This window comes from Rhineura floridana, chromosome 3 (genome assembly GCF_030035675.1).
Source record: "Rhineura floridana isolate rRhiFlo1 chromosome 3, rRhiFlo1.hap2, whole genome shotgun sequence".
Classification (NCBI taxonomy): domain Eukaryota; kingdom Metazoa; phylum Chordata; class Lepidosauria; order Squamata; family Rhineuridae; genus Rhineura; species Rhineura floridana.
Genome location: NC_084482.1, coordinates 210,000,479 through 210,024,588, shown reverse-complemented (window position 1 = coordinate 210,024,588; position 24,110 = coordinate 210,000,479). Strand labels below are relative to the sequence as shown.

Here is a 24,110-nt window from a genome sequence, read left to right as displayed (position 1 = left end):
AGGGTTTTTGGGAGGATAAGATGGGGCGGGGGAGAACCACGTATGCCACCTTGAGCTCCTTGGAGGAAAGGTGGGATATAAAAGTAATAAATAAATAATAAAATAAAAATAAAACTAGCCCTGAGGGCGCAAGTCTCCAATAGCAATCAGCAATGTATACCTATGTTTGCAGAAGGCAAGCTGAGTTCATGTGCGTGTGTACACTCACATAACACAGACAGAAAATGGGTCCTTCTAAATGACTGTACATTCAAATTCATCTCACTTCAGGACTGCAGCTTCTCTTCAGAAGAAGAAGAGATTGAATTGAAGTTGCCCAGCAGTTTTAATAACTCCAGAACAGAGATGGACCAAACTGGATTTCTCCAGGGAGAAAACATTTTTTCATCTACCAAGAATATTTTCCTGAAAATTAAATATATTTACAATAGGACCCACGATACATAGCTTGTTTTACACATACCCCAAGCATATCAAGACAATCTTCACCAACCTGGTGCCCTCCAGATGTTTTGGACTACAAAACAGCCCTGAGCAGCATGCAACAATGACCTCTTTATTTCACTCCCATCCTATGTAGTGGATTTGATAAGGTAGAGGTGGTGCACTTTTTCTGAAAACGCTGCCCTCTGTGTGCACTGCTGCATAATCTACACCTTGAATATCACTGTGCTGAATGCCGTTTTGTCCACCAAAGGTTTTCTCCCGTTTGGGAAGTGACTGTTCTGAAAAACCATTTGGACTCAAGCTGATCTGGTTTCCACAGTCTGCACACTTAACCAGTTTGTCCCCAGTATGGAACCTCTGGAGAACAGAAGTTGGACTGAAGCTTTTCCCACAATCCGCACATCCGCATGGCTTCTCTTCCATGTGGGTTAGCTGGTGTCTAACCAAATTAGAGTTTGAGGGGAAGCCCTTGTCACACTCTGTGCATTTGTAGGGCTTCTCTCCTGTGTGGATTCTCTCATGTACAATGAGGCTCGAGGGCCGGCTGAACCCTCTCTCACAAATTGAACACTTGAACAGCTTCTCTTCCACATGGATTCTCTGATGTGTGATCAGCTGTGATCTGAAGCTGAACCTTTTCCCACACTCCACACATTTGTACGGCTTCTCTTCTCTGTGGATTTTCTCGTGAGCAATAAGGCTCGTAATGTGACTGTAGCTTTTTTCACACACTGAACACTTGTACGGCTTCTCGCGCTTGTGAGTTCTCTCATGCACAATGAGGGAAGGCTTCTGATTGAAGCTTCTCTCACAGACAGAGCACTGGTAGGGCTTCTCCCCAGTGTGGATCCTCTTGTGTCTGACAAGGCTTGAGCTCAAGCTGAAGCTTTTCCCACAATCTACACATCTGTACGGCTTCTCTCCTGTGTGGATTCTCTGATGGGTAATAAGATTGGATCTCTTGTTGAAGCTTTTCCCACAATCCGCACAAGTGTATGGTTTCTCGCCTGTGGGGATTCTCTGATGTCTAACCAGACTTGCTCTGTTGTCAAACCCCTTCCTACACACAGAACAAACATCTTGGGTCAGCTGCCCTGTATTTGCATTAGCCACATTCTTGCCCATGCAAATAACTGAGTCTGGTGGCTGCTCCCCAGAGTGGTTTCTCTGTGGCTTATCTGATCCTTGAAGAATCTCAGGGGCTTCCTTCTTTTCATGGGATTGGGACATTGTCTCTTCAGCACTTCTCAGCAATGTCCAGTGTGGCCCCACCAGCTGAAAATTCTCTGGTTGAAGAACCTTCTCTTTGTTCTCTCTCAGTCTCTCAGCAAATCCTGGAATAAGGAGAATACACATCTATGTGACTCATATCCAGTTATCAGATACACACAGCGATGGCAACGTCAATAATAATGGAGTGAAAACACAACAGAAAGAGTAGACAAGTAAGGATGGTCACTGGCTCTGATGGCTTTAAAAAGAGGAGTGGTGGGCCATGCAACAAAATATCACAGCCTGGAGCGCTCCTATTTCAGCCAGCCAGCCATGCCTTCTCTACAATACTCCATTCCATTTCCCCTTCTACTTTGTTTTCCATTGCACTTAACAGTCATTCGTCAGTATGTGGCTGCTGAGATTGCGCATTCCTCATTGGACTCAGGGGCGTCACTGGGGCGGTGCAGCAGGTGCGGGCCGCACCGGGTGACACCACCAGACGGGAGTGACACCCAGAGCCGCCCCCCCACACACCTCCTAGGCTCCAACGAGAGCCTTCGCGTGCCGCGCTGGCTGCCTTCCTCGGCTGTTAGAAGGTGGCGGCGGCGGGTGGCAGCAGCAGCGAGGTGGCGGCGCGCTCCTGGGCTCTGTTGTTTGGCCGCGCGCTACGCGAAGCCGCGCACGCTATGCGCGTGAGATCACTCACACTCTCGGAAGACAAGGCGCTGAGGGCCGCACTGGGTGACACCAACCCTAGTGACGCCACTGATTGGACTCTTTCTTGGTCCCTCCACGTAGGGTTTAAGAAGAAAAAAAGAGAAGACTTTGGGACTTCCACAAATCTTGGAGATCCCTCCCCAGTCTGCTGTTTACCTCCCTTGTGTGTGTGTTTTGTCATGTTGGCTATGTTAGCAATGGCACTTAGCACCTGAACATAAGAAACAGAGAGAGTTATTAGATCCATTCAGGGAGGAGATATCTAGCAAGCTATTAGCCATAGTGGCTAAACACAAACTTCTGAGGACACAGATCTACCCACATTCTTAAGGGACCTCACCTGTTTGCTCACTGAGAGTATTTCCTTCCATCCTATGAAGATCCTCAGCCCACAGATCATTCCCTTGCTCCGTGTAAGCAGACGCACCAGGGGTTGCGATGACTAACAGAGGAAAAAAATTGAGGAGATGACACACTGGCATCAAATTTTGGGCACAGTACCAATAACAACTCATATCACAGAATCACAGAATAGTAGAGTTGGAAGGCACCTATAAGGCCATCGAGTTCAACCCCATGCTCAGTGCAGGAATCCCAAGTAAAGCATACCGGACAGATGCCTGCCCAGGCGCCTCTTGAATGCCTCCAGTGTAGGAAAGCCCCCACTTCAATGTATAGTTAATACTTCAGTTCAAAGCACTTGACCTACATTATTTTGTCATCCTATTTACACCAACCCCATAATATTACTAACCCCAGAGGCAGAGGTTGCTTCCAGTTTACTGAGCGTTCATCCCATTATGTTTGCGCAACGCTTGCGGGGAGGTGCAGAACCACAGGCCAGGGGACCCTGGAACTCTTTGCAGGCCACACCCCTCACTGGTCCGCTTCCCACCCTCCATGAGCGCTTTTGTCTGTCTGGCTGGCGCCTCTTGCTTGTCTGGATGGAGGATAGAGGTAAGAGGCCTTACTTCAAAGAAACCACAAAACCTAACGATCCTTGCCAGTATCTCTGACACATGATGAAGAAACACCAAGTTTAGTCCCTCTGGAAGCCGCACTTCATTCCAGGATCTTTCACCGTTCGTGATCCCATCCCAGGATCTTTCCCATTTTCACCCAAAATTCTATTTCAACAACATACTTCTCATGTTTTCCTCGGGACTGTGGAAATCCATTGCCTGCAGCTCATCCATTTGTTCCAGCCGAGAGATCACGTCAGGTTTAGTGATGGCCAGAACTGGTCAGGAGGGAAGCCAGGTGAGAAGAGGAGGAAATCGCAGGTCATTTATGATGACAGCACAACAGGGGAACCTCAGGCCTGGGGCCAAATGTGGCCCCCGAGGTCTCCCTATCTGGCCCTCAGAACTCTCCCCAGGCCACACACCCTCTTCCCAGGTCATATTCCTCACTGGCCTTACTTCACACACACCCCTTGAGTATTTCTGCCTGGGTGGAATGTGCCCTTGAATTCTGATTATGACACTTGCTTACCTGGAAGGAGACGGGGAGGGGGTGTACGTGAATGTGTCCTAGAAACTAACCTGTTGTAGAGAAGTAACATTTATATTAATTGCTCTGCCCACTTTTGCCTCTGGCCCCGCTCAGCATTGGCATGTGGTCCCCCTGGAGGCTGTCCAGAAGGGAATGCGGCCCTCAGGCTAAAAAAGGTTCCCCACACTCCTGCCAGAGGCAGCAATGTGTGAATCTGTCTTTTAATGATTTAAATACCTGTTGGAACGCCTCCCCCGATATGAAACTGCCCGTACTCTACGCTCAACATCGAAGACCCTCCTCCGAGTGCCTACCCATAGAGAAGCTCGGAGGGCGGCAACACGAAAAAGGGCTTTTTCAGTGGTGGCCCCCGAATTGTGGAACACCCTCCCAGAGGAGATACGCCTGGCGCCAACGTTACTATCTTTTTGGCGCCAGGTTAAAACTTTCCTCTTCGCCCAGGCATTTTAATTATTTTAAGTAGGTTGCATTTATTGGAAGTGTTTTAATTCTTAATATTTTGTACTTTTAAATTGTGTTTTTATATTGTATATGCTTATGTATTTCTAATGTTGTTCTTGTTCTTGTGAACCGCCCAGAGAGCTTCGGCTATGGGGCGGTCTATAAATTTAATGAAATAAATAAATAAATTTCAGTGGTTCCCAACCTTTATGAGCACGGGACCCCCTGTATAAGCTGACATTTTTTTGTGCCCCCTCCCCTCAGGGAGGCAGGCTGGCTGCCAGGAAGGAAGGGGGAAAGCAGCCTTTCTTTGCAGGCTTGTTTCTTTTGCTTCACAAAAAGCCCTCTCCTCTCATTCTAAGCAAGGGCGTCGCCAGTAGCGGCAGTGCAAGGAGACGGGAATCAGTGATAGTAATCCCCTCTTCTTCCTGGTAGCTCCACCCTCAGCCTCCTTTGGCATCTGCCATGTATTTTATAGGCAGATGCCTGCCCTTAGTGCACCTGCAAGATGCTCTGGTGCTTCAGCAAAAGGCCTCCCCTCTTGTTTGGAGCAAGGGGGAGGTGTCATCTGCAGCGCCAGCAGGAAGCAGACAGTGTAGGAGTGAAGACTTTTTAAAAAATTAATAAATAATTCATTTCTTTAATGTTCACGGCCCCCTCTGGATTACTTTGCAGCCCCCCTGGGGGTCCCAGCCCCCAGGTTGGGAACCACTGATTTATTTCTTTTTTTAAAAAAAGCTTGCACACATTTAAGTGAAAAACGTGGGTAAGAGAAAAATCAACTCATTTGAAATGTGGTGTTGAAGGAGAACGTTGTGCATACCATGGACCGTGAAAAAGACAAATAATTGGGTGTTAGAGCAAATTAACCCAGAACTTTCACTAGAAGCTACAATGATGAAACTGAGGTTATCATACTTTGGACACATCATGAGAAGACAGGATTCACTAGAAAAGACAATAATGTTTGGAAAAACAGAAGGGAGTAGCAAAAGAGGAAGGCCAAACAAGAGATGGATTGATTCCATAAAGGAAGCCACAGACCTGAACTTACAAGATCTGAACAGGGTGGTATAACAGATGCTATTGGAAGTCGCTGATTCATAGGGTCTCCATCGACTTGAAGGCATATAACAAGGGCAGGTGGGAAACTTCAGGTCTGCAGACCAAATGCAGCCCTCCATGCCTCCCTCTTTGGCCTTCAGAACTCTCCCGCCACACTCCCTCCCCACTGGCCACATTCCTTATTGGCTCTGCTTCGCACCCCCAGTGTGGAACATGCCCTTGAACCCTGATCATGCCGCTTCCTTGCCTAGAAGGAGGATAGGGAGGAGTTTGAGAGGGTGTCTAGAAACTAGCCTACCGTACAAAGGTAAAATGTACAACCATGGCTCCACCCACTTATGTCTCTGGCCCCGCCCACCAATGGCATATGGTTCTCGGAAGGTTGCACAGAAGGGAATGCGACCCTTGAGCTGGAAAAGTTTCCCCACCCCTGATATGCAGAGCCCCCAGCTCTTTTTGAGAAAGGGCGATCTGCTCCAGGGGAGACCATCAAGGGGGCAAGTTTCCCACCTGCCCCCTCACCCTCCCCACCTGCCTGGGACCCTTAGAAGGAAAAGCTGCTGCTTCTCTCTCTGGTGTATTTCTTGTGCCCCTTTGCTTTTGTTAGTTTTCTAAGTTTTTATTTATTTTGGGGGTTGAATTACCTTTTGTGAGCTGCCTTGGGGGAGGGTGCTTTCTTAACTGAAAGGTGGCACAGAAATAAACTTTAACTTGAGATCGCAACGTTGACCAATGAACAACGATTCTGCTCTTCTGTCAGTAACTGTAGAGCAGGAGCAGGGAATCTTTTTTCACCCTGAGGGCCGCAATCCTGTCTAGACAACTTACCAAGGGCCACATCCAAGGGGTGGACCATGGCTTCTGCACGCAAAGTGGCTCCAAAAATTCTGCCATCCCCTGTAGTGGCCATATGGCCCCTGCAAAGTTGCCAGGAGGAAATGAGGCCCTCTAGCTGAAGTAAAAATATTTACGTATTTATCGCTAAATCATTTGCATTTCTAAGCAGACATAAAAACAAACCATCCAGAAAAACAAAATAATAAAACCATACCCAGTTATCATAAACCCAAACACTACCTTAAAATGCCTGCTGGAACAAAAAAGTCTTAGTCATGCGCTTGAAGTTCAGCAAGTAAATTGCCCATCCAACCTCAGATCCCATCTGCATGATACGTTTAAAGCAGTATTATAGCACTTTAAACAGTCATGGCTTCTCCCAAAGAATCCTGGTAACTGTAGTCTGTTGTTTCCCCTCACAGAGCTAAAATTCTCAGAGTTCCTGAGAGTTAAACCACTCTGAAAATTGTAGCTCTATGGAGAGAATAGGGATCTCCTCACAACTGTTTAAAGTGGTATGCTACTGGTTTAAAGGTATACCACCAATAGGATCTCAGGTGGGAGGGAGTTCTCACGCTTGGGCCCACCACACCGAATGTGCGGTTTCTAGCAGTTATGAGCTGAAAATCTGAGCCAGGTGGGGCCGCCAAACAACTCCCCCAAAGGTCTCAGTGATTGGGCCAGGATATAAGGGATCAGGTGGTATCCTGGACCGACATTTTTAAGGGCCTTGTCAATTAATACAAGAAAGGTTCCCCAGTCCCTGGTTTAAAACCCAGATCTGCGCCTTACACAGAGAGGTTGTATTCTCATAATTCTCTCGCATGACATCCTTGTAGAGAGTTCTCTGAGGGCCATCCAGAAGGGCCCACTCGCTCTCTGTAAAATGTATAGCCACATCCTCAAACATCAGCAGATTCTAGAGAAAGAAGAAAAATCAGCATTCATGGTTAGTCTCAGGTAGGGTTACCATCATTATGTCATTTCAAAAAGAGTACATTTGGCTTCAATAAGTGAAAAGTAAGAGTATGCTGTTGCACCATCTCTAAAAGAGTACGGTTGGTAACCCTAGTCTCAGGTAACCAGGCTGGGGTGATATTTAGAAGATTTGGGAAACAGACAAGCTCTTTCTTTGCATTCTGCATCCTGCGGAGCTCCAGCTCCAGCAGTGGGCCATAAAGGGCACTGGCTGAGGGCCCAGGAGCTCAGAGGGGCCCCTCACTGGCCCCAGCCCAACCTTGCCTGCAGATATAGCTTATGGATGCTGCTATAATATCAATTATTTATTTATGTGTCTTGCCTGTACAAAAGTGTTATATTTTTATTTAAAAAAAAGAAAAAGAAAAAAGGAACTGTGAAACGAGGTTATAGTAGAGAGACCCAAGGTTTAATTTTAGATGTGTGGGAGTGGTGTATCCATTGAGTAATGAAGAAGTGGCACCTGATCATTCCAAAAGTTCAAAAGTTTGTATTTTTTTTCTTTGACAACAGAGGGTTCTCCTATTGGTCAAGATTTGTTTTACTTTAAAGGGGTGGGGCCAAGAGGGAAGAGGAGTGTGCTTTGAGGAGCAAAGGAAGGGGGGCAAGGGCACTCTGGGATGATTGAAAAGAAATCCTGGCCCTCCTCTGTGTGACAACTTTTCATGTACTTGAAGAGTGCTATCATATCTCCCCTCAGTCTAATCTTCTCCAGGCTAAACATGCCCAGTTCTTTCAGTCTCTCCTCATAGGGCTTTCTTTCCAGTCCCCTGATCATCCTTGTTACCCTCCTCTGAACCTGTTCCAGTTTGTCTGCATCTTTCTTGAAGTGCAGAGACCAGAACTGGACGCAGTACTCAAGTTGAGGCCTAAGCAGTGCTGAATAGAGGGGAACTTATACTTCACGCAATTTGGAAACTATACGTCTGTTAATGCAGCCTAAAATAGCATTTGCCTTTTTTGCACCCACATCACACTGTTGGCTCATATTCAGCTTGTGATCAACGACAATTCCAAGATCCTTCTCACATGTTGTATTGCTGAGCCAAGTATCACCCATCTTATAACTGTGCATTTGGTTTCTTTTTCCTAAGTGTAAAACTTTGCATTTATCCCTGTTGAATTTCATTCTGTTGTTTTCAGCTCAACACTCCAGCCTATCAAGATCCCTTTGAATTTTGTTTCTGTCTTTCATGGTATTAGCTGTGCCCCCCAATTTTGTATCATCTGCCAATTTGATAAGCATGCTCTTATCAAAGTACTTCCTTTTGTCTGTCCCGAATCTATCAAAATTCAAATTCACTAGATGTCCCTGAGTTCTTCTTATGAGAGAGGGAGAAAAAAATGTCTCTATCCACTTTCTCCATGCCATACATAGTTTATACAGGTCTATCATGTCGGTTCTGACTTGCCTTTTCTCTAAACTGAAAAGCCCCAAACGCTGCATCCTTTCCTCACAGGGGAGTCATTCTAACCCCTTGATAATTTTGGTTGCCCAGTAGCATAAGACAAAACAACACCCTTACCTGAGCCACCTGTACCATATCTGCTTCCATTTCACCTTGCTTCAGAGGAAATGCTTCCAAGCCAAACGAGGTGGGAGTTCTGGAGGCTTTAAGAGGTGGCTTGGGAAGCAATGGAGAAGCTGCAAGGAAATTCAAGAGTTGGGCTCAGTGGGGCCCATTAAGAACAATTATCCTCCCAAGCTGTTTTAAACTGAAATGAAACTGCCCCTGTGGTCCTGTCAGAGCCAAAGACATACCTGTTAGGTTTTCCAGCTCCATCTTCAGGGACTCTACAAAACAAACAAGGTTAGGGAAAACAAGAGAAAGGCATGTAATTTATTTTTTACATTTTATTCCACCAATCCTCTAAGGACCCCAGGGCAGGGCAAGAGATATGAATCTCCTCTTCCCCCCTCCCCCCATTTGATCCTTACAATACCCCTGTGAGGTAGGTTAGGCTCAGAAACAGCAAAGTGCCTGAGGTCACGCTGCGAGCTTCGTGGCTGAGGGGTGTTTCTTAGTTCATTTGGGGGGGTGGGGTGGAGTCTGTGGGCATAGGAAGAGCCATCTAGTCCAGCGTCCTGTTCTCACAGTGGCCAGCCAGAGGCTACTTCTGCAAAACCTGGAAGCAGGACCTGAATGCAATTGCAATACTGTCTGACTTGTAATTCCCAGCAAATGGCCTTCAGAGGCATTTACTGCCTCCGACAGTGGAGGGGGAACATAGCCATAATAATGCAGAATGATGTGTGGATGGTCCAGGATAAATCTAAGAATGTGAGAAAAACCTGCTGGATCAAGCCAACGGCCCATCTAGTCCAGCATCCATAGGAAGCCCGCAGGCGAGACTTGTGTGCAACAGCACGCTCCCCTTCTGTGGTTTCCAGCAGTTAGTATTCAGAAACACGCTGCCTCTAACCATGGAGGCAGAGCACAGCCATCATGGCTAGCAGCAACTGGTAACTTTATCCTCCCACAAATGTGCCTCATCCTTTCTTAAAGCCATCCAGGTTGGTGGCTGTCACTGCCTCTTAGGGGAGCGAATTCTGTAGTTCAGCTATGCCCTGTGTGAAGGAGGACTTTCTTTTCTCTGCATGGTGAAGGCAATTTCCCTAGAGTGTTATGGGATCAAATATGGGTCAAGGAACTCTGGCTCATGGCTTAAACAGGCCTGAGTGTCTGTCTTGAGGACAGAAATGACTCTCTTTCTCTGTTTAGACTCTGGAATATGGGAAACAAACATGCTGACAAGGCCTATTTATTTTACTTAATTTGTATACTGCTTCCTACTTGAAAAGAAGCCTCTAAGTGGTTTACAGTGTTGGGATAAAAAAAAAAATCAAACCAAATTACACATTTAAAGCAATACAAACATTCTATTGTAATATGATCTGTTTTTTTAATCCGTATTTTGTGTCTTCTTTTTATATCTGTTTAACTGTGGTAGCCTATGGCTCTGAACAATAAAGACTTCATTCATTATACATTCATTCATTTGTTCACTATACAAAACATTTAAAAGAAGTCATCTTAAACATTAACGTCTTAACATTAACAATAAACAACACAGAAAGCAAATTACATATTTAAGACAATACAAAACATTTTTTTTAAAAAGTCTTAGACATTAATATAACCTAAAATAACTAACATAATAAATCATAATCACTACTAACAGATTAAAACACAAATATACCAGGAATGTGCCTAACTATGCCTTAGTTTGAGCTATGACTGTTACCAGTGAGAAGACCAATACAGGATTTAGTGCTCCTTTACAGATGTCACCTCAAGGTGACCTTCATGGGCCTCCAGGTATCTCAATAAGGCTCAAAAATGTGTCAGCCCTCGAAAACAGGGTAGATACCCCTCTTGGGGAAGGGCTGTGGTTCAGTGGTACGGCATCTGCTTTGCATGCAGAAGGTCCCAGGTTCAATCCTCAGCATCTCCAGGTAGGGTGGGGAAAGCCTCTCTGCCTGAAATCCCGGAGAGCTGCTGCCAATCAGTACAGACAATACTAAGCAAGAGAGACCAATGGTCTGACTCCATATACTGCAAAAACTGGAATCCTATGTTCCAGTTTGGGGCCTGATCTGGCCTGCCAAAACCCCACTTTTGTTGACAGCGGCAAGGAATTAAAAGTAGACACAGCACTGGGGCGGGTGGAGCCCAGTGCCCTGCTGGGGGTGCAAAGCGCCGCGTCCCCCCACCCCAGTCATCGCTAGAGATTTTATGGGCGTCTCCCCACCCAGGAGAGACTCCGCGAGGCTCCTGCTCACCTTTGAAGCGGTTCAGTGCCTCCCCCAAGATGGTGCTCCTCCTCTCAGAGAAACGGCAAAGCCTCAGCTCCACTTCCAGGAAGCAGCCTTGCCTTGCTGGAAACGCAGTCTCTTTCCTACCGCTGGAGCTACGGAGAGCCTAGAGGGAAGAGAGGAAAAGAGGGAGGCCTTGAGAGTAACAGTAACAGGCCTCGACAGTAACAGGCCTTGAGAGCAACAGTAACAGGCCTTGAGAGTAACACGCCTTGAGAGTCACAGCTGTGGCAACTGAATGGGTTAGACAGGTGGCTCGTGCAACAAATTGTGGAGGGCTTCCATTCATGATTAGAACTGTTCCACGCCATTCCCACCCCCACCTTGAACTTCACCTTGGTTTTCAGGTCGTACCTCCCCCCCGTGAATCAGCCAGCCAGCATCCTATGGCCACTGAGCACATCCAGGTCTCACTAGGGCATTTTCTCCCCTCCAAAGTTTCTGCAGTCCTTGGGGTTCCCTCCAACCCGCCCGATAACTTTCTCTTGTGCTTGGAGCCGTTTTGGCTCACATAGGAAGCTGCCTCTTGCTGAGTCATACCACTGGCCCATCTGACTCGGTAACTGCCTACACCAGGGATGGAGCAATAAATAAATAGTAACGATCGTTAATCAGGAAATCCAATCAGGGCTTATTTATTTATTACATTTATATCACACCTTTCCTCCAAGGAGCTCAGGGTGATGTGCGAACACTGTTCTCCCCCTCCTGTTTTTATCCTCATAACAACTGCGTGAGGCGGGTTAGGCTGAGAGACTGTGGCTGGCCCAAGGTCACCCAGTGAGCTTCGTGGCCGAGTGGGGATTTGATACCCAGGTCTCCCAAGTTCCAGTCTGACACTCTAGCCACGACACCACACAGACACATGTACATCATGCCAAATTCCAGCCTGTGCATTAACCTTCATTGGATCCTTCAATCCTGGTTGAATTTGCCCAGCAGTAACCCAGGGGAACAGGGAGCAATGCACGACCACAGGAAAACCACAAATTCAAAACTGTAACTGAAACCAGGTTTATTGATGTGCAAAGCTTAATGGTATTATGAGACAATGAACTGATAGATGATAAAACAAAGATAACATTTATTTGTTCATCGAATTTGTATCCTGCCTTTCTTCCCGAAGGGATCCAGGGCGGGAACATTATTAATAACCAAACAACAATTTGCTGCCATTTCGTAACATCCCGAATGAGCTTCCCAAGACAGCCGCTTCGCTCTGCCCAGTGGTGGGGCCGGCCCTTCTATGGCGCTTGTTTTATATTCAGTCTCTCTTCATCCAGAGACAAACAAAGGGTTACACAGATGCCCAAGTCAGTCTTATGGCTCATACCCAGGCTCTCCTAACATGCGGCCTTCCTTAGACATAGACAAAGATACAACCCTTTAAGTCAGGGAGGACTAACCTGTGGCTGTCAGCGTGTATCTGCCCCCCCTTTAAAAAAACCTGTTCCCCCCCATAAGACTCTCTCATACATATATATATAAATACATAAATTTCTTGGTCTATTTTAAGCTTTTTTAAAAAAAGTTGTTAACCACCCAATAGGACCCCTGCTCCTGTGCCAAAAAGGGGGGGGGGTTGTACTTCCACTCACACACACCCCGGGCACTTTTACACTTTGGCCAAGCCCTCACTGGCATGTAATCCCAAGGGGGTTGACCGTGGCTCAATGCCAAAAATGCCCCCCAAAATAGGGTTTGTTGGGGGGGGTTGCCATAGGAAACTAATACATGAGCTAGCCCCCCCCCAATTTTCTAACTGGAACATAAGAAGCCGCCTTACACCAAGTCAAGCCACTAGTCCATCTATCTCAGTATTGTCTACACTGACTGGCAGCGGCTCTCCATGATTCAAGGCAGGAGACATTCCCAGCCCTACCTGGAGATGCCAGGGATTGAACCTGCAGCTTTCCACATGCAAAGCAGACACTCTGCCCAGTGAACTACAGCCCTCCCCCAATTAGCCAACTGGATTAGCCAAGCCTCACCTGCAGGCATTCAAATTGCTCCTTCACACCTCCCACTTTGCTACGCAGATGGATCTCTGCAGATGGGCTCTCCTCCCTTCTCCTGCCAATATCCCTGGCCAGGCCTTCGAGCCACCTCATCAAGTGCTGCTTCTGCTCTTCCAGAAATCCACAAAGATCCTCCCATTCCTGGACAATTTTCTCCCTCTCCACGGCTGTCCTCCTCTGCGATCGAACAGGAGAATGAAATGTGGCTTGAAGAAACAACGTCCCACCAACAATAGCCTTCGCCAACCGTGTGTCCTCCAGATGTTCTGGACTACAACTCCCATGAGGCCCCTGGAGGACACCCGGATAGCGAAGGCTGGTCTGGTCAATCCTAAAATAGATTAAACTGACATTAAAAAATATCCTAAAGAGATTTACATCATAGGACAATATGACTAAAAACCAGAGGCAATAAAATTATCCAAACATAGGTAAAGGTTTGTGTCAGTGCTAGTCCAACTCAGAATAGGCCCGTTGAAATTAATGGACATGGCTAACGTAGGTTCATTCATTTCAATGGGTCTGCTCTGAGCAGCTGAATATAACCCAAAATCAATGTTTTTCAAAAACAAACATATATAATAAAGTGACGTGTCTAGGAAGGCTGGCCTAAAGAAGAAAGTTTTCAGCAGGCGTCAAAAACAATACAGCGAAGATGCCTGCCTGGTATCAATGGGCAGGGAGTCCCAGAGAACAGTTGCTGCCACATTAAAAGATCAATTTCTCACAAGCGCAGACAAACATTATGTGGCTCGTGTAAAAGTGCCAAATTCCACACTTAGCTCCTCTCAGACCTGTTGCTTAGACTAGTCTTGTCCAACCTTTGGGCCCCCAGATGTCACTGGACTACACTCCCATCAGCCCCAGCCAGCCTGGCCAATAATCAGGAATTATGGGAACTGTAGTCCAGCAACATCTGGGGACCCAAAGGCTAAGGAAGGCTGGCTTAGACATTTCTGTGAAAGAGCTTTAAATACTCAAAATGGCATCACCAGAGATACCTTTAAAAAGGATTCAGAGCAGTAAATTAGCAATGTTTTATTGCACTTTTTCATTATTGCACTTTTTAATTATCACACAGTTGGTTTTTGTCCTTTGTAAACTGCTTAGAAGTCTGTTTTGACATTAGTTGGTCTATCAATAACAAATAGTGCAGCAAATGCTTCTGCATGAGGCTTGCCAGCTCAAACGTGTCTCTGCAGGCACTTTAGGTCACCCAGGGAGCTTCATGGCTGTGTGGGGATTCGGATCCTGGTCTCCCAGGTCGTAGTCCAACACTCTGACCACTACACCAGACTGGGTCTCTTTGCAGGGACTTAAATAAAGCATTATATAAAAAAATGTTATGGATTGTTATTTTCAAACAAGACTTCAATTATGCATAAGCAGCCTTGTATCCAGAGTTGCTCAGGAATTCTCTCTGAGATCTGCATTTTGTATCTAGACCCCCTCCTAAAGTGCAGTTTTTAATGATTCCATCTGCCATCTTGATTCAAAATGGTGTCCAATAGCATCCAAACATGGATGAAAACCTGGTCCTTGATCTCAGGAACCATCATGCCAAAGTTGATAACAATATCTTAAGAGGTGTCCAAATGCAAAACAAACAACTTTACAAAATATATTGTTAAGCTGCCTTGTACGGGGTATTGTTCAGGAGTTTTAAGAACCCTCAAAAATCTGTGCAGTTTTGAAATCAGTGGTTAAAACCAGCACAATTTTGAAAGGTTTGCTCCGCCATCTTGATTCAAAGTGGCGTCTGATAGTATCCAGACATAGACAAGATCCTCCATCTCAGGAGTCCTCATGCTACATTTGGTTACAATAGCTTAAAAGGTGTCCAAATGCATAGCAAACAAACAAACTTTCCAAAATATAAAGGAGATGGAGGCAGAACAAAGGGCCTACCAGCAGTTCCTCACTCATCCTTTGCTCCTTATCAGCATCTTCTCTTGGTCTTCCTGGACAAGGCAGAGTCTCCCACATCTGTTCAAAGGGAAATAAGCAATACTGCTCAGCATGGAGGTACAGCAAGAGGGAAAGGCTTCTCCTGATGTAGTTCTGCCTGTCACATAGTGGTTAAAGGTGCAGTGTGTCCCTCCCAGAAAGAACAAGGGGCAAATGTTTCATTTCTCCTCTCTAAATCATTCCATTACTAGAACTCGGGTACAAAGATCTAATGCTTGCCTGAGCTTGCTTGTTTTCCTCTTCCTTTCCAACCCCTCTTTCCTTTTGTGCTGTATCTTTTAGACTGTACGCCTGAGAGCAGGAACTGATATCTATAAGCTGATCTGGAAGCCCTTTTTGACTGAAGAGCTGGGATAAAAAAAATGGTTAAATAAATAATATATATTTACTTTGCTCACAGGTAGCTGGGCTTTCTGAAAAGCGCAAGGCCGATGAGACCCCCAACCACCCACCATCTCAATTTACTCCAAAATATGCATTTTGTATCTAGACATGCACATTAGCCTCTGCCAGTTTGATGCAAATTTGTGACATGGGTTGATTAACCGAGTCCTTTAAGGACCTTGGCTAACAACGTAAGTAGAGTCTGGCTGCTTGATGAGACCAATGGCCCATATAGTCCAGCATCCTGTTCTCACAGTGGTCTACTACAGGACCCAATGGGAAAGTTGCAAGCAGGACCGGGGCACAAGAGCAACACTCTTCCCGCCTGCGATTCCCAGCAACTGGTATTCAGTAATCCACAGTGCCCACTAAAAAGCCACACCCACCCACATCATTGTCCGCAGTCTAACATTTTATTAACTGCTAGCATAATGCTCAAGATTCTACAACAACGGCTCTTACCATATATGCAGCGAGAAATGCCAGATGTCCAAGCTGGATTTAGAAAGGGAAGAGGCACCAGAGATCATATCACAAACATAAGTTGGATAATGGAACGGAGCAAGGAATTTCAGAAAAAAATCACCCTGTGCTTTATAGACTACAGCAAAGCCTTTGACTGTGTAGATCATGAAAAAATATGGAATGCTTTAAAGAAATGGGGGTGCCACAGCATCTGATTGTCCTGATGTGCAACCTATACTCTGGATGAGAAGCTACTGTAAGGACAGAATATGGAGAAACTGATTGGTTCCCAATCAGGAAGGGTGTGAGACAGGCAGGGCCGGTTCTAAAGGGCGGCCAGGTGGAGCACTGGCCCGGGGCCCCAGAACTACAGGAGCCCCTGAGGGGCTCTCCGTTCCCCATCTGCCATCTGCGGCACCATCTGCAGATCACAGGGTAGGAGCTTCCACCTGCCCGCCATTCCCTTGCCCACCTACCTGTCTCCTGCCTTTTAGCATTGCCCTTAATGAAGATGGCAGCTGCAGCTTCCCTAAGGTACTGAAGCCGCTGCCGCCATCTTAGCTGATGGCAGAGATGCGCGTACATAGCCCGCACTTGTGCCATCAACAAAGGTGGCGGCGGAGGCGTCATCCCCTTAGTGAAACCGCGGCCACCATCTTTATTACGGGCAATGGTAAAAGACAGGAGACAATAGGGGGGCGTGGGGGGCTGCACGTTTGCATGCCTGGAGCGGGCCCTGGAGACAGGGGTGTATTTTATCACCCTATTTGTTTAATTTATACGCAGAACATATCATACGGAAAGCAGGATTGGACCAATATGAAGGAGGTGTGAAAATTGGAGGGAGAAATACAAATAATTTAAGATATGCAGACAATACCATACCACTAGCAGAAACCAGTAATGATTTAAAATGAATGCTGATGAAAGTTAAAGAGGAAAGCACAAAAAGACTAAAGTAATGACAACAGAAGATTTATGTAACTTTAAAGAGGATTATCAATACCTTGGCACAGTCATTAACCAAAATGGAGACAATAGTCAAGAAATCAGAAGGTGGGTAGGAAAGCGGAAGGCAGCTGTGAGAGAACTAGAAAAGGTCCTCAAATGCAAAGATGTATCACTGAACACCAAAGTCAGGATCATTCAGACCATGGTATTCCCAATCTCTATGTATGGATGTGAAAGTTGGACAGTGAAAAAAGCAGATGAGAGAAAAATTAACTAATTTGAAATGTGTCGTTGGAGGAGAGCTTTGCGCATACCATGGACTGTGAAAAAGACAAATAATTGGGTGTTAGAATAAATTAAACCAGACCTATCCCTAGAAGCTAAAATGATGAAACTGAGGCTATCATACTTTGGACACATAATGAGAAGACATGATTCCCTAGAAAAGACAATAATGCTGGGAAAAACAGAAGGGCGAAGAAAAAGAGGAAGGCCAAACAAGAGATGGATTGATTCCATAAAGGAAGCCACAGACCTGAACTTACAAGATCTGAACAGGGTGGTTCATGACAGATGCTCTTGGAGGCCAGTGATTCATAGGGTCGCCATAAGTCAAAATCGACTTGAAGGCATGTAACAACAAGGATACCAGGTTCTGAAAATATACCTGCAGTGCTCTGGCCCTTTTTAAATAAACTACCCTTACCAAGTTCTTTGATCCTATACCATCCCCAACCCTTTTTGGAAGCCTATTCATTTGAACACATTTGAACACAGGAAGCTGCCTTATCCAGAGTCAGAACATTCGTCCATTTAGCTCAGTGCTGCTTACACTGACTGGCAGTGGCTCTCCAAGGTTTCAGAAGGAGGAAGACATAAGAATGTAATAAGAACCAGTGTGGTATAGTGGTTAAGGTGTTGGACTACGACCTGGGAAACCAGGGTTTGAATCCCGACACAGCCATGAAGCTCACTGGGTGACTTTGGGCCAGTCACTGCCTCTCAGCCTCATGAAAACCCTATTCATAGGGTCGCCATAAGTCGTAATCGACTTGAAGGCACATAACAACAATATTTGGCCTATCTAGTCCAGCATCCTGTCCTCACAGTGGCCAACCAGATGGCCCACAAGCAGGACCTCAGGACAAGAGCACTTTCCTCTCCTGCGGTTTCCAGAAGCATACCACCACCACCCTGATCATTCCTATAGGTTGGAGAGGATGATGGGAGTTGTAGCCCAGCAACATCTAGCGGGCACCATGTTGGCTATCATATTGGGACTCCACACACCCAGAATTTGCTTTGAATGCCAGGGATCAGCACTAGAACGTGTGATATATTGACAATGAGAGTGCCTCTGAGAGCGCCCAGAGGGCTAAGCAAGCTACCTTATACTGTCAGGCCATCCAGCTCAATACTGCCTCCAGTAACTGGCAGCATTTCTCCACAGTTTTAGAAAGGGGACATTCCTAGCTGGGGTGTAGCCGTCTAGGGTCTCGGAGGGGTTTCATCCCTTACTTTTTTGAGGGCCAGGTCCCAGGGTGGTCCCTATGCTTCCAGCAGCCTATGAGCCAATCAGCATGAAAGGAGTATATATTAGCCACTGAGAAGAGTCTTCTAATTAGCTTGCTTGTCCTTGCCTGCTGATTGGAACCAATCAGAGCAAAAGAAGGTGACCCAGCCATGGAGAAGCAGAAATCAGGATTCAAGTCTGGCCAGATTATTCTATAATCTTGAAGGTTGTTTAATCTTGGAAGGGGGCGTGGCTGTGACTATCCTGAAGGAACCCTTTGCTTCCGGATTTGCCACTATTTATTTATTTTATTTCTTTAAAATATTTCTATCCCGCCCTTCTACCCTACAATAGGGCACTCCAGGTGGCTTACAATAAAATCACACACATACATAATAAAACTATACACAATAAAAACAGAAAACATTACAGTAAATTAAAATACATAAAGTACGATTAAAATACATAAAATATAATACAGTAGGGTCCCACTCATACGGCGGGTTAGGTTCCAGACCCCCGCCGAAAAGTGAAAATTGCCAAAAAGTGGAACATAGCCTTTTTCCCCACTTGCGAATGCCTGATAACATGTTTACACAATACGCAATAGAGCTAGGCCTAAAAAAAAGATACGAAAGTAAAATGAATACAGTATACAGTTCACACATTGCTTACCTTAAAATATTTGAGTGTTGGCTGCAGCGCTTCTATTCTTGCTGGGTCTCCTGGCACGGCGCTGAGGAGCAGGTTGGGGCTGATGCAGGTGTTATTCCTGCGCACGCAAAGGTTAGAGAAGGAGCTTCCTTGGACTGTGATTCTCCGCACCGCCGCGTCCAGCTCCAATGTTGACGCTGAAGATTGTTCAAGGCTAGCTGTTGCTGTTGAAGGTTGCAATGGTACTTTCTTAAAGTAGGAAAGCAATGAACTGTGCCTCATGAATTCCCGTCTCCTTTCCCTTAGAATTTCTTTATAGCATGCAATAGCATTTAGAAGGCTTGCACTCACTTTAGAACTTCTTTCGAAATTTGGATCAATCCTTTCAAAAGCTGCCATCCCTGTTTCTATACAGTTGATAGCTTCTTCCAATTCCTTGGTTGTCATTTCTCTAGGCGCAGCAGGACTATCATCAGGATGGGACTCCTCTTCGCAAAACATCCTTCTTTGCTCTTCAGTCAGAAGAAGATCTTCATCTGTTAGGGTCTTGTCATGAGATACAAGCAATTCTGCAACATCCTCAGGCTCGACTTCCAATTCTAATTCCCTTGCCATTTCCATAACATTTGTAGTGACTTCCTCCACTGGATTCTCAAAGCCTTCAAAATCGTCCATAAGTGTGGGAATTAGCTTCTTCCAAACACCTTTCAATGTTGTTTCTTTAACTTCCTCCCACGCATCTCTAATAGTTTTTATACCATCCAAAATCGTGAAGCCTTTCCAAAATGCTTTTAATTTATTTTCTCTTTGCCCAGCTACTGTATCGCTGTCTAAGACATTTATAGCCTTAGCAAAAGTTCTTCTTAGGTAATAGGATTTAAACGCTGCAATTACACCTTGGTCCATAGGCTGCAGCAATGAAGTTATATTTGCAGGTAGAAAAATAACATTTATCTCCTTGTACAAACCAATTAGAGCTTTAGGATGGCCAGGGGCATTGTCTGCAAGAAGTAAAATCTTAAAAGGAATGTTCTTTTCCTTGCAGTAAGCCTCAACTGTAGGCTTAAAATAGTCCGTGAACCAATTTGAGAAAAGATCGCCAGTCATCCATGCTTTTGAATTGGATTTATAATAAACAGGGAGGCTAGCTTTTGCATAGTTCTTTAGGGCCCTAGGATTTTCTGAGTGATAAATCATCATAGGTTTTAACTTGCAATCACCAGCTGCGTTAGCCCCTAACAAGAGAGTTAGCCTGTCTTTTGCAGCTTTGAAGCCAGGCATTGACTTCTCCTCTTTAGCAATAAAAGTCCTAGACGGCATCTTCTTCCAATATAGGCCCGTTTCATCCACGTTGAAAATCTGCTGCTTAGTATATCCACCATCTTCGATGATCTTTGAAAGTTCACGTGGATAACTTTCTGCAGCTACTGCATCAGGACTAGCTGCTTCACCCTTCACTTTGATGGTGTAGAGACGGCTTCTTTCCTTAAACCTATTAAACCAGCCTCTGCTAGCTTCGAATTTATCCTTAGCAGCTTCCTCGCCTCTCTTAGCCTTCATAGCATTGAAGAGACTTAAGGCCTTGCCCTGGATGATGGCTCGGCTTAAAGGCACGTTGTGACTGGTTTGATCTTTGATCCACACCACTAAAATTTTTTCCATGTCAGCAATAAGGCTATCACGTTTTCTTATAACTTTAGTGTTCACTGGTGTAGCACTTTTAATTTCCTTCAACACTTTCTCCTTAGCGTTCACAATTGTACTAACTGTTTGGCGAGCCAAGCCTAGCTGTCGGCCTATCTCAGCCATGGACAGGCCTTGCTCACTCAGTTTAATCATTTCTAACTTGGCACTTAAAGTAAGAGGCTTGCGACTCCTTTTTTTATCACTAGTACTACACTGAGATGCCATTGCAATTAATATATTTATATATATATATTTATATACAGATATATAAATAGTATTGTATAATATAATATAATATAATAACCTTAACTTTTGAAAGTTTGGAAAATTGCCAGAATACAGAGAGATGCAGAGGACAAATGCTGTAAACAGACTGAATCACCGACAATAAAATGGCGCCTGACGCCCTTCTCGGACTCAGCTGCTGAGTGTGTCGTCAGAGCTTGGAAAAGTTACTTTTTTGAACTACAACTCCCATCAGCCCTACTGTAGTTTAAAAAAGTAACTTTTCCAGGCTCTGTGCATCATGCCGCAAAAACGCCAAAAAAGCGGAACAACCGCCAAACATAATGAACATGGATATAATTGAAAACCGCCGTATTAGTGGAACGCCGAGAAGCGGAACGCCGAAAGGCGGGGCCCTACTGTATGCATACATATACATACAAACATACATGTATATATAGGCATAGATATATGGGGGAGTGATACTGAAAGGACTCAAAAGATAAAAATTAAAAATAAAGAGCATAAGAACAGTGGCAGGCTCGCTCCGCCCTCCCTCCCCTCCCTCCCCCCCCAAAAAGGGGAGGGTTCAAAACGTAGCAAACGAGAAAAGGCATCCAAAGGGGCGGCAAGCGCAAATGCATCACCTCGGTCCAAACCTCGCTTACCCGAGCAGCTTCCGGGGTGGCCGCCCCCTCTACTCCCCCGGTCTCGAATGACGCCTTAGGCGGCTGGCAGAGGAGGCCTAAAAGGATGGAGCAGGGGCGGTTTGTTTGAAGGAGGTCAAGCCGCTCAATGGCTGCCTTGTCCCAAAGGGGCTTCCCCCATCTTGAGGCAGCCCTTCCGCGCCTATTGGGGGGGTCTAGCCCAGACCCGCCCCCAGGCAGGTACCCTGGCTGCGTGTGGGGGCGAGCAAAAACTGTCCCCCCCCTCAGTCCAGCTGTTCCAGCTGCTCGCCCTCTCCCTGCCCTGCTTTTGTCTCCGCGCAGAAGGAGCCGCCAAGAAGGACTTTGATCTCCCCTCTCTCTTTGATGTGCCTCCTTCCTTCCAGCCTCTGCGGCGATTGGGCGCCGCCGGGAGAAGCTCCGCCCGCCAGCAGAGAGACCGCGGTGGAGAGCGCGCGCGTGCGTGCCGCTCCCCCCCCCCGCTCTCTCCGGGGTCCCCAGAGCCCTCTTGCGGGCATCGGCGTAAGGAGAGTCCTGGCTACTGGATCGGGCCAGTGGCCCATCAGAGCCCAGCGTCCTGTTATCACAGTGGCCAAACGAATGCCTCTATGGGAAGCCCGACTCTCCTCCTGTGGTTTTCAGCAAGCAACTGGTATTCCAAAGCATGCTGCCTCTGTGGAGGCATAGCCGTCGTGGCTAGTAGCCATCGATTTAGCCGCCGCCTCCATGTTGTTGTTATATGCCTTCAAGTCGACAGCGACCCTATGAATCAGCGACTTCCAGTAGCATCTGTTATAAACCACCCTGTTCAGATCTTGTAAGTTCAGGTCTGTGGCTTCCTTTATGGAATCAATCCATCTCTTGTTTGGCCTTCCTCTTTTTGTACTCCCTTCTGTTTTTCCCAGTGTTATTGTCTCCTCCATGCATTTGTCTAATCCTCTTTTAAAGCCATTGGACTTGGTGCCCATCACTGTCTCCTGTAGGAGCGATTTCTGTGGTTTGACTATGTGCTGCATGAAGAAGGCCTTCCTTTTGTCTGTCCTGAATCTCCCAACATTCAGCTTTGTTTGGGGGGAAAGCAGAAGGAATGGGAGAGTTGCAAGGAGCCGGGTTGCCAACTGACCAGAAAAAAACAGCCTAGATCGCTCTTAAGCCTTTAAGGTAGTTTGATGTGCAGACGTCAACTGGCAAAGCTTTTCACAACAGAGAGATTAACACACACACACACACTGAGACATCGTGATGTAGAGTGCTGGACTCAGCTCTGGGAGACCTGAATTCAAATCCCCACTAAGCCACAAAGCTCACTGTTGGCAAGTGAAGGGTTCCTGAGAGTATTTTTTCCATGGCAGAGTTACAAGGCCAAGACGCTCAGAGTCTGTGCAGATCTCAAGGACAAGTATCCAAGGCAACCAGCTGGCCTTATCTATAAGACTTGGCAGATCTGGCCAGTTGGTGTGGGGGCAAGAGAAAGGAGAAAAGCGCTTGTATATAGAGAGAGCTTGTACTGTATTCTAAAAACCTCTAATGTCAGTAAAAGTGACTCTTAAAACCTATGTCTTGTCTGGCTGAGTGATTCAACTGGGATCTAGCCTGTCACTATTCTGTTCTGCATCCTGGGCATCTGCTTGTGCCCAATCCAACATCCAACACTCACTGGGCCAGTCACTCTCTCTCTCAGCCTAATCTACGTCACAGAGTTGTTGTGAGGATAAAATGGGGAGGGGGGAAAAGAGCCACAAACACCCCTTTGAGCTCCTTGGATGAAAGGTGGGGTGTAAATGTCACAGTAACATAATAAACGGGTGAATAAATGTCCATTAAAGGCACAGCTACAGTGGCCAGCTGAAAAGTTTAGAGAACCAATTTTTTTAGTTTAGAGAAAAGGAGAGTAAGAGGTGACACTGGAGAAGTGTATCAAATTATGCATGGCATGGAGAAAGTGGATAGGGAAACTTTCCCCCTTGTGGACATCCAATGAAGCTGAATGTTGTAAGATTCAGGACAGATGAAGTCCTTCACACAGCGCATAGCTGAACTATGGCATTCGCTCTTACAAGAGGCCGTGACGGCCACCAACTTGGATGGCTTTAATAGAGTATTAGATAAATTCATGGAGGAAAAGGCTATCAATGGCTATTTGCCATGAACTATAAGGCTATAAGCCTATGTCCTCACTGTAGGAGGCTGTGTGGATCCAGAATTGGTCTCCACAGTCACTTACGGACCCACTGTTAAAGACTTTTGGCCACGAATAAGAACATAAGAAGAGCCTGCTGGATCAGGCCAGTGGCCCATCTAGTCCAGCATCCTGTTCTCACAGTGCCCAACCAGGTGCCTGGGGGAAGCCCGCAAGCAGGACCCGAGTGCAAGAACACTCTCCCCTCCTGAGGCTTCCAGCAACTGGTTTTCAGAAGCGTGCTGCCTCTGACTAGGGTGGCAGAGCACAGCCATCACAGCTAGTAGCCATTGATAGCCCTGTCCTCCATGAATTTGTCTAATCTTCTTTTAAAGCCATCCAAGCTGGTGGCCATTACTGCATCTTGTGG

General features: G+C 46.1%; 1 protein-coding gene across 1 annotated transcript; it reads right to left on the bottom strand.

Moving 5' to 3' along the window:
- Positions 1-306: 306 nt before the first annotated feature.
- LOC133381418 (zinc finger protein 436-like) lies at positions 307-21,989 on the bottom strand. The gene is made up of 10 exons (XM_061620519.1): positions 21,565-21,989; positions 14,959-15,036; positions 13,024-13,227; positions 11,000-11,138; positions 8,978-9,010; positions 8,742-8,860; positions 7,030-7,156; positions 3,524-3,619; positions 2,720-2,821; positions 307-1,781 (listed from the first exon to the last, which is right to left on the bottom strand). The coding sequence occupies exons 2-10, from the start codon at positions 15,034-15,036 to the stop codon at positions 562-564; spliced, it is 2,118 nt and encodes a 705-aa protein (XP_061476503.1). The 5' UTR covers positions 21,565-21,989; the 3' UTR covers positions 307-561.
- Positions 21,990-24,110: the final 2,121 nt, after the last annotated feature.